Source organism: Chiloscyllium plagiosum, chromosome 19 (assembly GCF_004010195.1).
Source record: "Chiloscyllium plagiosum isolate BGI_BamShark_2017 chromosome 19, ASM401019v2, whole genome shotgun sequence".
NCBI classification, from domain to species: domain Eukaryota; kingdom Metazoa; phylum Chordata; class Chondrichthyes; order Orectolobiformes; family Hemiscylliidae; genus Chiloscyllium; species Chiloscyllium plagiosum.
This window is the reverse complement of record NC_057728.1, coordinates 52508172-52523923: the sequence shown is the minus strand read 5'-3', so window position 1 is coordinate 52523923 and position 15752 is coordinate 52508172. Positions and strand designations below refer to the sequence as shown.

The window sequence follows — 15752 nt, the reverse complement described above, 5'->3', positions numbered from 1 at the left end:
TGGTGTTGGAAAAGCACAGTCGGTCAGGCAGCATCCGAGGAGCAGGTTTCGGGCAAAACCCCTTCATCAGGACTGAAGGCAGGCAGCCTCCAGGGTAGAGAGATAAATGGGAGAGGGGTGGGGCCAGGGAAAAGGTAGCAAAGAGTGCAACAGGTGGATGGGGGTGGGGATGAATGTGATAGGTCAGAGAAGAGGGTGGAGTGGATAGGTGGGAAGGAAGAGGATATTCCTGATGAAGGGCTTTTGCCCGAAACGTCGATTTTACTGCTGCTTGGATGCTGCCTGAACTGCTGTGCTCTTCCAGCATCACTAATCCAGATTGAGGATAGTACTGAGCGGCCTTTTTCTGTACTACCCCGATCTCTATGACTCTTTAATTTCTGAAAGATAGTACTTTCCTACACAAATATGCCCTCAGCACAACACCGAATTGGCAATCTACAATGGCCTACATTTTCCAAATACCATCAGAATATGTTTGATCAAAGATAATCTTAAAGATTGCCCAAATACCTCCTGGAGAAGTCTCCAGCCAGAATTCAAAGTCTGGCCTGTCCCAAATATGTCCACAAGAGGAAATGTTGTTTTTTTGGGGGGGGGGGGGAAAGCGGAGAGGTCAGGAAGATGATTGCAGGTCAAGAGGGCGGTGTTGACCCTCACCCCCTTCCACCTATCGTATTCCCAGCGGCCCTCCCCCAAAGTCTCTCCCCAGCCACCTTTTATCTCAGCCCGCTTGGCACACCAGCCTCATTCCTGAAGAAGGGCTTATGCCCGAAACGTCGATTCTCCTGCTCCTCGGATGCTGCCTGGCCTGCTGCGCTTTTCCAGCACCACACTTTTCAACTCTGGTCTCCAGCATCTGCAGTCCTCACTTTCTCCAACCAGAGTTAAACTGCCTAATGAATTTATTTGATTTTAGTCACAGTGCGTCATGTGGATTAAGAAGCAACATGTAAATCATTGTCATTGGTCTGAAGAAAACAATCCATACAAACTTAGTTGCTCTGCCAAATTTTGGTTCACCTGATATTGGCAGCTCCTAATCTTTAACCAAGTGCAAAAACTGAAGAAAACTGCCCTGCCAAAATGTTAACAGTTAAGATGACTCATAGGGGAGATAATGGTGTAGCAGGAATGTTGCTGTGACCCTCACATTTATGACAGACTAATGTTTTAAAAATCCAAAGCACGTTAACAAGGCAATCCTCAATTCTTATTGTTTAGTAAATACTTTACAGCTGCAAGAGCAGTATTAGTAGAATGATGTGTCCGTTGTTGCAGGATTCATCAAAACATACGAATCACACTACACAGGAGACCATTATGCTCATGTTAGCTCTTTCAAATAGCCATCAAATTCATCCCCTGCACCCGTTCTTTTCCATGCAATCTTCTCTCCCTACTTATCCAATTCCCTTTTATAAGATGCCATCTGTTTTCACCACTGAACCATGCATCGTTCTAAATACTGGTTTGGACCAAATGACATTGAATTACAATGACACTGCACATGAAAAGACAGAAATTATGGTGCCCCAATAAGGATCCATATTTCTAAGTATTCCAACATGCAATTCGCCTCCATCTGGGTTTGTTGGAAACTATCAAAATGTATGGCTCCTTCACAGATGCTTCTTATCAAGTTGGGTGGAACTGGGCGAAAGATTCAGACAAGTTATTGAGGGCATTGTATATTTTCATGGAGGCTTTGAGGACAGCTGTGAGGAGGCTTTGAGGACTGGCTATGGGTTGTTCCAGAGGGCAGCGGGTTACAACATTGTGGAAGTTAATAGATGATATCAAGAATTAGGCAGAATGTGCAAAGTTGAAAATAAGCCATTTGGTCCAACTAGTCTACGTCTGTGCTTCTCCTCCATGAGTTTCCCAAATCCTCTACTTCTAATCATATCAGCCCTCCTCAGCTTTTCTCCCAAATGGATTGATCCAGCTCCTCTTCAAATGCATTTGTCCCATTTGCCTCAGTTACTCCACGTGGTACTAGGTTCCACATTCCAAACTTTCAGAGTCAAGAACTTATCTTGAATTCTTATTGGATTTATTAACGAGAATCACGTATTTGTGCATCATAGTCTGGACTCACCACAAACCCGAATATGTGGAACCATCTCCTTTACATCTATCAAATCAAAGGCCAAATTGCTGGAAAAACTCAGCAGGTCTGGCAGTGTCTGTGGAGAGAAAACAGTTCATGATACAGTCCAGTTCTGAAGGCAGCTCATTGGACTCAAATTGTTAACTCTGCTCTCTCTCCATAGATGCTGCCAGACCGGAGTTTCTCCAGCAACTTTTGCCTTTGCTCTATACAATTTAACCGCTTTTCAATTCTATTCCTTCAGAAATTAACCCTGGTGCTTGGCTAGAATTAAGCAATGTTCCCAATTCTATTTTAATTATACTGTTAATGATCAATGCAGAACATTTTGCACACTGAACATTTAATTAAATGAATACAATGATTCAGAGTAATTATAACAATACCATGTTTCTGCTATCTTCTTCCATCCATGGGCAACCAGCAAACAAAACCCCATGCTCGGAACATAAAGCACACGCTCTGCTACCACAAAGCCAACAGGGAAGAACAAGTTTGATGCCGGAATGAATGGTAACACCATGAAAGAAAGTGCCTGAAAAGAGAGAGCATAGTTTGAGCCACATGTAGAGTTAGATGTTAAACAATAAACATCAGTTATACAATTCTTTATTGAGCACTTTCAAGTGAAAGAACACAAGTCATGTCACAACTACTGCTTGCTGTGTGAAATGGAGTCATAGAACTGTACAACATGGAAACAGACCCCTCGGTCCAACTCGTCCACGCCGACTAAATATCCCAATCTAATCTAGTCCCATATCCCTCTGAACCCTACCTTTTCATATTCCCATCCAGATGCCTTTTAAATTTTGCAATTGTACCAGCCTCCACCAATTCCTCTGGCAGTTCATTCCATACACGCACCACACTCTACGTGAAATAGTTGCCCCTTAAATCCCTTTTGTATCTTTCCCCTCTCACCCTAAACCTATGTCCTCTAGTTCTGGTCTCCCCCATCCCAGGGAAAATACTTTGTCTATTTACCCTATCCACACCCCTCCTGATTTTATAAACCTCTATAAGATAACCCTTCAACCTCCAAAAGTTCCAAGAAAACAGCTCCATCCTATTCAACCTCTCCCTATAATTCAAACCCTCCAACCCTGGCAATATCCTTGTAAACCATTTCTGAACCCTTTCAAGTTTCACAACATCCTTCCAATAGGAAGGAGACCAGAGTTGTACGCAATATTCCAAAAGTGGCCTAATGGGTGTCCTGTACAGCTGCAATACGACCTACCAACTCTTATACTCAATGCTCTGACCAATAAAAGAAAGTATACCAAATGCCTTCTTCACTATCCTATCGACCTGTGACTCCACTTTTAAGGAGCTATGAACCTGCACTCCAAGGTCTCTTTGTTCAGCAACACTCCCAATTTTGGTGTCATCTACAAACTTACTAACTGAACCTCCTAGGTTCATATCCAAATAATTTACATAAATGACAAAATGTAGTGGACCCAGCACTGATCCTTGTGGCACGCCACAGGTCACAGGCCTCCAGTCTGAAAAACAACTCTCCACCACCACCTTTGAGCCTTTTACCTTTGAGCCAGTTCTGTATCCAAATGACTAGTTCTCCCTGTATTCCATGAGATCTAACCTTGCTAACCAGTTTCCCATGGGGAAGCCTTACTGAAGTCCACATAGATCATGCCCACTGCTCTGCCCTCATCAATCCTCTTTGTTACTTTTTCAAAAAACTCAATCAAGTTCGAGAGACATGATTTTCCATGAACAAAGCCATGGTGAAAATGTCTGAAAAAAAAAAAAACCACCCTCACCCTGCTGGGTGAGGGGATGCAAACTCAAGAAATGCTCCTCATGAATGCAAGTCTTCCCCTTATCTGCCTCTTCAATAAAAATACTGGCAAAATGCAAGAAAATGGGGAAACAGTCACATTGTGGTAACGTCAATACGTCAGGCTAATGTTCTAGGGACATGGGTTCAAATCCCACTAACTCAGTGAAACTTGAACTCTAAAATCTACAATGAAAAGCTCACAGCCAATAACCTTGGTCAAATGTTGTAAAAACCCATTGGGTACGCTAATGTCCTTTAGGGAAGTAAATCTACTGTCCTAACCTAGTCTGACCTACGTGACTACAGAAACTCAGCGACATGGTTGACAGTTAACTGTCCTCTTGGTAACAAGCTGCAAGTAAATGATGGTCCAGCCAATGATGCCCAAGTGACATCAACAAATAAAAATAGCAACCAGCAGGCACCTTTCACAGTTAAATGGTAAAACCAATTGATAAAAAACTGAAAATTTTTTTTACATTTATTCCACTACTCATCTTGCAGCTTTGGTTGCCCCTCCTGTTTCAAACTTTGTCCAGTGCAAAACTGAGTCAATTCTTTCATTAGAACAACTGCAGTTTATAGCTGTGGAACTCACTACAATTTTGTGAAATTTATTAGGTCTCTGGACGAGGTAGTGCTAATTATCTCTTGATTCTTTGATTGTTTTACAGTCAGGTGACTTGGGAAGACTTTTCGAGTCAGAACAAGTGTCTCACATATCGGCCACATTAGATTGAACTGGCTGGTGTTAGCAGGTTTGGACATTACTTCAAATGATCTCAGTTCTTAATCAGACACAAGTTGCTCCAAGCAAAATGGCCACAAAATTACACCAACTTAAATCATTTCACTTTTAACTTCGTGAAATGATCTAAGGTGCTTCGCACCAGCATAAATCAGACAAAATTCAACTCAACTACAGAAAGAGATATTAGGACAAGTGATCAAAAAGCTAGGTCCTAAATTGTGACTTCAAGGAAGGAAGAAAAACAGAGAAAGAGGTGGATAAATGTGGTAAGTGAACGCTAGAACTTATTGCTTTTGGCGACTGAAAGCAGAGTGGAGTAATGAAACTCGGATGTGCAACAGACTAGAACTATTAGACCACAGGGACCCTGGATAGATGGAGGGTTGGAAGAAATGGGAAGGGCAAAGCCACTGACACAAAACTAGATATAAAAACACTGCTGCACCATTCGCACTTGGTCATGTCACATTACAGCACGTCAGTCTGCTCTTCATCTTTCCCTCCCATCTAACTAGCACACCAAGTCATGTGGGTTTGTCAAGGGATCGAATCAAATTTCAAGATTACAAAAGTAGAATATGCCAAATGAAACATGCAAGTATTCATTTTAAACAGAAGAAATCCATTCAACTTTCTGATAATGGTAATGAATGGATGCATGAATGAACACATTTTCATTTTAGAAAATGGTGTTCTGCTTTAGCACAGAACAGGAAAACAAACTTGCACCTGTGTAACACCTTCCATGGTCTCAGCATGCTCCAAAGTCCTATATAGCTAATGAAGAACTTCTGAAGTGCAATCATTGTTATACAATAATTAAACTGTCAAAGCTAAGAGAATGCGTTCAGACTTAGAACAAAGCTATATGTATATCATCCAAACAACATACCTCAAACTTCCCAAAGTGGAAGTTTTCCCACCCTCTATGGCCTCAGAGATTTGAGCTATTCTGGGAAATCTAAATCCAGCTCAGATTAGAGCAGCAAAATCTGAGATTTGATGGAGGTACTCAAATTCATGAGAGGTTCATAAAGAGGAAACAGAAAGAAATTGTCTTGCAATTGTTTGCAGATAAAGATTCAAACTGAAGCATTCAAAGGAAAATAGATAAGCCAATGGTGGGTAAACAAATTCCAGATTGCAGGGAAAGGAAAGAAGAATAAGATTAGCTAAATTGCCTCGGATAGAGAGCGCTGGGGTGGGCTCCTTTGACACTTTCACCATGTACTAATTCTATCGCCATCCATAAATCTAATTCACCCCCATCCCATCAGAATCTTCCCTTGGAACATCAGAATGGACACTATAGTCAAAAAGAAGAACAAATGTGTGGGGCAGACTGATCCAAAAAGTCTTTTATAACCTGTCAACGTTTTGCTACCTCTTTTCCTTTTGTCTCACTGTTGGGAAGGCCTTAAACCCTCTGGAGTTCTTTGCCTGCAACCGGCTCTCACAGTCCTAGCCTTTAAAGTTCGGGCATCAGTTTAACAAGCAATTATTCTGCTAACTGGCTTGGGACTCATTGAAGTTAAATACTTCTATTGAAATAGAGGCTGCTTCTGATTGTGAAAGGAATGTGGATTAACTGAAGTCTAGGGAGATGTTTGCATAGCATTTCTTAATTATGATGAACGCTTATTTAAGCTCAACAGCAAAGAACACAGTTCTTAAAAGACTTCTGAGGAACAATTAATAAATGGTTAGTGAAAACATGTGATGCAATACTGTATTAATATCCTCTACGTATTTCTTGCAAACAACTCCCTGCATTTTTCAGTGTTAGAAGAATGGCTAAATAACCCCAATGTTTAGACAAGTTTCTTTCATAAAACATATGTAGATGCAGAACAATGCCATTCAGCCCATTGAGTCTACTCTGCCATTCAATTCGATCACAGCTGATCTCATTGATAATTCTCAACTCCAACTTTCTGCCTTTTCCCCCATAACCTTTGATTCCCTTACGGATTAAAAACTTGTCTCTCTCAGCCTGAACTACACATAACAAACTAGTCTGGACAGCCCTCTGTAGTAGAGAATTCCACAAATTCACTGACCTCTATCTTAAATGTGAAACTCCTTTTTCTGAGATTATGCCCTCTGGTCATAGACTCTGCCACAAAGGGAAATAATCTGTCCATATCTACCAGTCTCATCCCCAAAGAATCTGGTACGTTTCAATACGTTCGCCTCTCGTTCTTCTACATTCCAACAAGTATAGGCCCAATCCACCCACCTCTCCTCATAACAGTGTGCCCATACTTGATATCAGCCTTGTGAGCCTTCTACAGATTGTATCCAATGCCAGCATATTTTTATTTAGATAAGAGGTCCAAAACTGTTCATAGTATTCCACCTGTGGTCTGACCTGTGCCTTGTGCAGTTTGAGAAAAATGTTCCTCCTTTTATACTTCATCCCCTTTGAAAAAGGCCAACATTCTATTTGCCTTCCCTATTTCCTGAACTTGGATGGTAGCTTTTCATGATTCATGGATGAGGATTCCCAAATTCTTCTTTTCTGTAGCTTTCTGCAGTCTTTGTCCATTTAAATAATATTCAGCTCCTCTATTCTTCCTGCCAACGTGCATAACTTAATATTTCGCATGACAGCAAAATTGTAGCACACCCAATTTGTATAAACTCATTTTGCAACAGTTATCACAGGATCATACAACACAAAAAGACAGCTACTTAGCTTACTGCGCCTGTGCCAGCTCTCTGAAAACAATAATTACTCCCATTCCTCAGCCTGTACTCATAACCTTGTATTTCCCTTCCATTTCCATCCCAGCTTGAAAGTTATGACTGAATCTGCTTCCATCACCTTTGCAGGTGACATACCTCCAGAACTATGGTAAACAACACTCATCTTCCCCTTGCCCAGATTCTCTTGTCAATTTCCTCTGACCTGTATCCTTTGGTCATTGCCAGTGGAGAATTCTCTTTTTAACTGTGCTACAGCAATCACTAGGCCAGCGTCTGCAGCTGCTCTTACCATTATTACAACTTGGGATGATTCTCCAGGATAGCGAAGACTATAATGGATCAGTAGAGCCATTAAACAGTAGAAAATGACTGTGGCAAGGTTTCGAATATCAAAGAATGATTCCACTAATGGGACAGTGCCCATTGTCCAGTCACAGCATAATTCTGATGGGTTCAGGAGAAGCCAACCATTCAGGGGCAAGAGGTAGTTGAATGTGAGTTGCCTTACAGGACTTGGACTGACAGCAGCTGGATTATCAAACCTGCAAGAGAAAAATTAAGTTACTGGCAATCATCTAAAAAAAAACCTTGTACCCATTTAACAAAACTTACAATTATTCAGCATCTTTAACACTGTAAAATGCATGGCGGTGTTGATAACAGCATTAGCCAATAAAATCTCAAAGTAAGTCACAAGGAAATATCAACACAGGTGATCAAAAGTTTCAAGGTAATAAAGAGGTATTAAAGGAGGAAAGAGTCCTTTAGGACAATTAGCCTAACATTTATTTTTGGGAAAAAAATGGCATCCATTATGAAGCAAATAATAGCAACACATTTGGAAAATCGTGATTGAATCATGCAGTCATCAAGGATTCATGATAGGGAAATTGCGACTAACCAATTTACTGGAGCCTTTTGAGGTGGTCTCCACCAGAGTGGATAGAGAGGAACCAGCAGGTGCATTGTATTTGGAATTCCAGAAGGCACTCGACAAGGTACCTCACCAATGGTTCAGTCATAAGATAAGACCGTTGGAGGTATCAGATTATGTGGATAGAGAATTGGTTATGGGATAGGAAACAAAGTGGGGGAAAGGGGTTATTTTTCAAGTTGGCAACCTGTAACCAACGTTCCATAGCAACCGTGCTGGGACTGCAGCTGCTTACAATATTAATGACTTGGAGGAAGAAAGCAAATGTACTGCAGTTAACTTTGTGAAAGGCACTAAAAAGTGAAAAGGCAAACTGAAGGGGTACACAAAAACGTTTATGAGAAATACTGATAGGTTAAGTAAATTGGCAAAACATTGGCAAGTGAAGTATAATGTGGGAATATGTGAAGTTGCTTATTTTGGAAGGGAGAACAAAAGAACAGAATACTATTTAAATAGAGAAAACTGCAGGTACCTGCAACACAAAGGGACTTGGGGTATTTGGTGCATGAACCACAAAGTGATCACACAAGTGCAGCAAGTAATCAGGAAGGTTAATGAAAAGCTGGCCTTTATTTTAAGGGGGTTGATTGGAGTATACCACGAGGGAAGTCTTACTGTAATGGTACAAGGTGCTCATAAGACCACATCTGGAGTGTTGACAGGAAAGGCATAATTTCATTGGAGGCAAATCAGAAATGATTCACTAAGATGATGCCCAGTATGAAAGGACCATCTTATGAGCAAAGGTTAAACAGGTTGAGACTCCGCTTATTGGAGTTTAGAAAAATGAGATGTGACCTCACTGAAACAAAGGATTTTTACGGGGCTTGACAGGGTAGATACTGAGAGGATATTTCCTCTCATGGGAGAGTCTAGGACCAGAGAGAACAGTCTCAGGATAAAGGGATACCAATTCAAGACTGAAAGGAGGAGAAATTTCTTCTTTCAGAGGGTTGAGTGCCTTTTGAACTTATTTGATAGACAGCGTTGGTGAGACCTTGTGTTTAGTTATGGCTGAGATAGCTAGACTCTTGATCAGTAATTGAGGGTTATAGGGAAAAGGCAAGTAAGTGGGATTCCAGGAATGTCAGATCAGCTATGATCCTACTGAATGGCCCAGGCGTGAGGGGTTGAACAGCCTAGTCCTGTTCATATTTCTTATGGTCTTTTCTTATTGGCTTGATCTGAAATTTGGTGAATCATGTGCGATGTGTTTTTTAACTCCATTCACCTGCCTTGGCTCCCTAACCTTACATATATTGGGATAAATCTTGGATTTAAAATGATTAAATCAACTGTTCTCTGCTGCTTTTCATGGAAGACAGATTCAAATACATTCTTCGCTTTGCGCGAACAAGTGCTTCGTATGTTTTCACCTGAATGTCTGGTTCAAATTTTATAGCTACATTCTCTTGTCCTATCACCATGGAACAATTTATTTTGACCCATCTTATCAGTAAAACCTCAATAAAATACATTCTTACTCTTGTGTCTTCGAGGGAATATAAAGCTATCTGACTCAGCAATTTACACTGGCTCCCACAATTATGCAAGGTCTCAATTTTAAAATTATTTCATTTCAAATCCTTTGATAGTTTCACCTTATCTCTCTATGCTCTCCTAGTCCTACAATGCTCTGAGATATCTGCGATTCTCACTCTTGAATACACTCAATTGCGCTTGTTTCACTGATGGCTTTCAGCCGTGAAAAAACAAGCTCTGGTATTCCCTTCCCAATCTGCCTTAGTTTGTTCCTTAAGCCAAACTCAAAGCTATTCTTTTGACCAACAGCTATAATATTTCCAAACTGAGTCAGTGCCAAATTTCTCTTCGTAATTTAACTGAAATTGTAGTTGACGTAATCGCCCTTCACAATCTAACCCCTGGAACTCTGATAATACAGTTGAGAGAGAGATTGAAGAATTTAGGACCTAGATAGATAATGTCTTATCAAGTATTTTTGAAGCCTTCCAACATACTTGAACATTCAGGAAATTCAATGATTTGTTTTATCCTGACAAGTACCGACAAGGGTGAAGCTATCTAACTTGTTGATTGATCATTTGGGTGCATAATTGACTGACAAGTTTTGTTTGGGACAACCTTCAAATGGTGCCACAGGATTTCCTCAAACAGATAGACTTGGTCAGGTGTCTCAGACAAAGAATAGTATATCTGATAATGCAGCACTCTTTCAGCACTACAGTCATTCATCATTACTTCAGCCCACAACTTTTGATGCAGAAATAAAATCTTGCGAAGATTGCTGACACAGGAGTCTCAAGATGCTGATGGCCTAATGGTATTAGGTTACATTAGATTAGATTCCCTACAGTGTGGAAATAGGCCCTTTGCCCAACAAGTCCACACCGACCCTCCGAAGAGTAACCCACCCAGACCCATTTCCCTCTGATTAATGCACCTAACACTATGGGCAATTTAGCATGGCCAATTCACCTGACCTGCACATCTTTGGACTGTGGAGGAAACCCACGCAGACAGGGGAAGAATGTGCAAACTCCACACAGACAGTCGCCAGAGGCTGGAATCGAACCTGGAACCCTGGTGCTGTGAGGTATCAGTGCTAACCACTGAGCCGCCGTGTATTATTGCGAAATGATTAGCCCAGACATGCAGGTAATGTTCTGGGGACCCAGGTTCAAATCCAGCCACAACAGAAGGTAGAGTGTTCTGAATTCAGTGAAAATCTGGAAAATCTGGCATGAAGCCACTGTAAATTGTTGGAAAAGTTCAACTGGCTCATTAATGTCTTTTAAGGTGGCCTCTATCTGATTTGTAGAGATTCTATGATTTAAAGGAAATTTGTCATCGTTACCTGGTCTGGTGTATATGTGACTCCACCCACAACAATGTGGGACTCTTAACTGAACCTGGGCCGAGGAGTGGCAGATGGAGTTTAATTTAGATAAATGCAAGGTGCTGCATTTGGGAAAACAAATCTTAGGAGGACTTATACACTTAATGCCCGAAACGTCGAATCTTCTGTTCCCTAGATGCTGCCTGACCTGCTGTGCTGTTCCAGCAATAAAGTTTCAGCTTTGATCTCCAGCGTCTGCAGACCTCACTTTCTCCTTATACACTTAATGGTAAGGTCGTAGGGAGTGTTGCTGAACAAAGAGACCTTGGAGTGCAGATTCATAGCTCCTTGAAAGTGGAGTGCAGGTAGATAGGGTAGTGAAGGTGGCATTTGGTATGCTTTCTTTTATTGGTCAGAATATTGGGTACAGGAGTTGGGAGGACATGTTACGGCTGTACAGGACATGGTTTAGGCCACTTTTGGAATTTTGCGTGCAATTCTGGTCTCCTTCCTATTGGAAGGATGTTATGAAACTTGAAAGGGTTCAGAAAAGATTTAAAAGGATGTTTCCAGGGTTGGAGGATTTGAGCTATCAGGAGAGGTTGAATAGGCTTGGGCTGTTTTCCCGGGAGCGTCGGAGGCTGAGGGGTGACCATATAGAGGTTTATAAAATCATGAGGGGCATGGATAAATAGGGTGATCACTAGGACTTTAAACTTGTGAGTCGGGGTGGGGAGGGAAAGGGAAAGCAACAGGGAGTATGGAGTCAAGTAGAAGAATTAGCAGCAGTTAGCATTTAAATTCGAGGCAGAGTAGGAATGAAGCAAAAAGGATAACTTAGGATATATTTGCAAGGACATGAAAGAGGAACTGACGAAAATCAACTGGAAGCAGAGCCTAGTGGGTAAGACAGTAGAGCAACAATGGCAGGAGTTTCTTGGTGTAATTGATGACACAGTACAGAGGTTCATCTCAAAGAAAATTAGATTATCCGGGGTGGAGGAGAAGATTAGACAGCCATGGCTGACAAAGGAAGTCAGGAAAAGTATCACAGAAGAAGAGAGCCTATGAAGTGGCCAAGAGCACTGGGAAATCAGAAGATTGGGAAGGCTACAAAAACAAACAGAGGATAACAAAGAGAAATAAGGAAGGAGAGGATCAAACATGAAGGTAAGCTAGCCAGTAATATTAGAAATGACAGTAAAAGTTTCTTTCAATGCATAAGAAGTAAACGAGAGGCAAAAGTAGAAATTGGGTGGCTCCAAATTGATGCAGGAAGGCTAGTGATGGGAGCTAAGGAAATAGCTGAAGAACTTAATAAGTACTTCGTATCAGTTTTCAAAGTGGAAGACATGAGTAATATCCCAACAATTAAGGAGAGTTGGGGGCAGAGTTGAGTCTGGTAGCCATTACAAAAGAAATGCGAGAAAAGCTAAAAGGTCTAAAAATTGATAAATCTCCTGGCCTGGATGGGCTGCATCCTAGAGTTGAGGGAGGTGGCTGAAGAAATAGCGGAGGCGTTGGTTGTAATCTTACAAAAGTCACTGGAGTCAGGGAAAGACCAAGATGATTGTAACCCTATTGTTCAAGAAAGGATCAAGACAAAAAAATGAAAAATTATAGGCCGATTAGCCTAACCTCGGTTGTAGGTAAAATTCTAGAATCCATCGTTGAGGAGATTTCTAATTTCTTGGAAGTGCAGGGTCAGATTTGAACAAGTCAGCATGGATTTAGTAAGGGGAGGTCGTGCCTGACAAACCTGTTAGAATTCTTTGAAGAGTAACAAGTAGATTAAACCAGGGAAACCCAGTGAATATTATCTACCTAGACTTCCAAAGATCTTTGATAAGGTGCCTTACGGGAGGCTGCTGAGTAAGGTGAGGGCCCACGGTGTTCCAGATGAGCTACTGGCTTGGACTGAGGATTGACTGTCTAGCAGAAGGCAGAGAGTTCGGACAAAAGGTTCTTTTTCAGAATGGCAGCTGGTGACAAGTGGTGTCCCACAGGGTTCAGTGTTGGGGCCGCAGCTGTTCACTTTATCTAGTAATGATTTGGATGAAGGGACTGGGGCCACTCTGGCGAAGTTCGCTGATGATACCAAGTTGGTCGGACAGGCTGGTAGTACTGAGGTGGTGGGGAGGCTGCAGAAAGATTTACACAGTTTAGGAGAGTGGTCCAGGAAATGGCTGATGAAATTCAATGTGAGCAAATGCAAGGTCTTGCACTTTGGAAAAAAGAATAGAGGCATAGGCTATTTTCTAAATGGTGAGAAAATTCATAAAGCCAAAGTACAAGGGGATCTGGGAGTGCTAATCCAGGATTGTCTTAAGGTTAACTTGCAGGTTGAGCCCGTGGTTAAGAATGCAAATGTAATGTTGCCATTTATCTCAAGAGGGTTGGAATGTAAAAGCAGCAGTGTGCTACTGAGACTTTATAAAGCTCTAGTTAGGTTCCATTTAGAATAATGTGTCCAGTTTTGGGCCCCACATGTCAGGAAGGACATACTGGCACTGGAGCCTGTCCAGTGGAGATTCACACGATGATCCCTGGAACGGTAGGCCGAACATACGACAAACAGCTGAGGATCCTCAGATTGTATTCATTAGAGTTTAGAAGGTTGAGGGGAGATCTATTAAAAACTTACAAGATAATGCATGGCTTAGAAAAGGGTGGATGCTCGGAATTTGTTTCCATTAGACAGGGAGACTCGAACCCATGAGCACAGCCTTAGAATTAGAGGGGGTCAATTTAGAATGGAAACGAGGAGACATTTCTTCAGTCAGAGTGTGGTGGGCCTGTGGAATTCATTTCCACGGAGCGCAGTGGAGGCCTGGACATTAAATGTCTTCAAGGTAAATTGATAAATGATTGATCTCGCAAGGAATTAAGGGTTACGTGAAGAATGTGGGTAAGCGGCGCTGAAATGCCCATCAGCCATGATTGAATAGCACTGTGGACTCGATGGGCCGAATGGCCTTACTTCCACTCCTATGTCTTATGGATAGGGTAAATAGACAAGGTATTTTCCCTGTGGTGGGGGAGTCCAGAACAAGGGGGCATAGGCTTAGGGTGAGAGGGGAAAGATATAAAAGTGACCTAAAAAGGGACAACATTTTCTCGCTGAGGGTGGTACATGTGTGGAATGAGCTGCCAGAGGAAGTGGAGGAGGCTGGTACAATTGCAACATTTAAAAGGCATCTGGATGGTTATATGAATAGGAAGGGTTTGGAGGGATATGGGTTGGGTGCTGGCAGATGGGACTAGATTGGGTTGGGATATCTGGTCGGCATGGACGGGTTGGACCGAAGGGTCTGTTTCCATGCTGTACATCTCTATGATTCTTTGACTTCTCTAAACTTGAGTGCTGGATTCACCTAACTGAGCAACCTGAGTGTGGCAACGTGAAACAGCATTGCTTTGTGACCTGTACTACCTTAAAAAACTCCAGAGCACCATCTACTGACCAAATAATTTTATTAAATAAAATAAATACATTTTTAACATGTTTAAATATTAGGGTATTTCCTCTGAACATTGCTGTTTTATCTTGATAGCCCAAATTATAATTATAATTATAAACATGCCATATTTAGATACTAGAAAAATTTAAAGTGATGGAAAGATGATACAATATGGGATTACATGGGATGAAAGGTACGAAAACAAGCAGTTTGATTCTTTTTAATTCACTGATGAGACATGAACAATAATGGCTGGACCAGCATTTATTGCTCATTTGATGCAGGTAGTATTGCAAAGCCATATGGTGTGGAAGCACCAAAAATTTGACCCAGTGACAGTGAAGGAAAGACGCTAAATTTCCAAGTCAGGATGGTGAGTGGCGTGAAGGGAAACTTGAAGGTGACTGTGTGCCCATCAATCTGCTAACCTTTTCGTCTAGATGGTCATAGGTTTCGAAAATGCTGTCGAGGGAGCTTTGGCGAATTTCTGCAGTGCATACTGTGGATGGTATAAATTGCTCCTACTATATCTCAATGATGGAAGGGATGAATGCTTGTGGTGCTAATCAAGTTTTGTCCTGGATGGTACCAAGAGGGGAGTATTCCATCACACTCTTTACTTGTGAACTTAGGCAGCAGACAAATCTTCAGGAGTCAGATAGTAAGTTATAGGTTTCCTTGTCTCTGACCTGCTTTTGTAGCTATGTTATTTACATAGTCAGTCTGGTTCAGTTTCTGATCAATAGTAACCTCTAGCAATTCAGGCATGGTAATGTCACTGCCATGTCAAGGGACATTAAGACCAGAAGATCATTTGACAAATAGCAAACGTGGGCACACTGAGTCTGCTCTGTAATTCAATGAGATTATGGCTGATCTAATAATCAACTCCACTTTTCTGCCTTTTCCCCACATTCCTCAATTTACTGATTAAAAATCAATCGATAAAAAATAAGAACTTGGCCTCAGCAGCCCTCTGCACTAAAGAATTCCAGATTCGCCACCCAGTTCAAACAGGATGCCTCTCTTTAACAATATATTCAATTTAGTGATCTGACCTCAAATGAATGGAACTCACCTGACCGATGCACGCGAGTGGCACCAGTCCTGGAATCTGCAATTTGTACATATTTGATGATATAGTGAGCAACTG

The 15752-nt window shown here is 41.6% G+C and overlaps 1 protein-coding gene across 2 annotated transcripts in view; it reads right to left on the bottom strand.

The window, feature by feature from the left end:
* The window catches only part of tmtc3 (transmembrane O-mannosyltransferase targeting cadherins 3), a 63135-nt gene that overhangs the window by 20482 nt on the left and 26901 nt on the right, over window positions 1–15752 (bottom strand). For both annotated transcript variants that reach the window (XM_043709892.1, XM_043709893.1), the window contains exons 7-8: window positions 7673–7925; window positions 2500–2648 (exon numbers count right to left, since the gene is read on the bottom strand). In XM_043709892.1, coding sequence (XP_043565827.1) covers window positions 2500–2648; window positions 7673–7925 — 402 coding nt within the window. The remainder of the gene's footprint in view (window positions 1–2499; window positions 2649–7672; window positions 7926–15752) is intronic.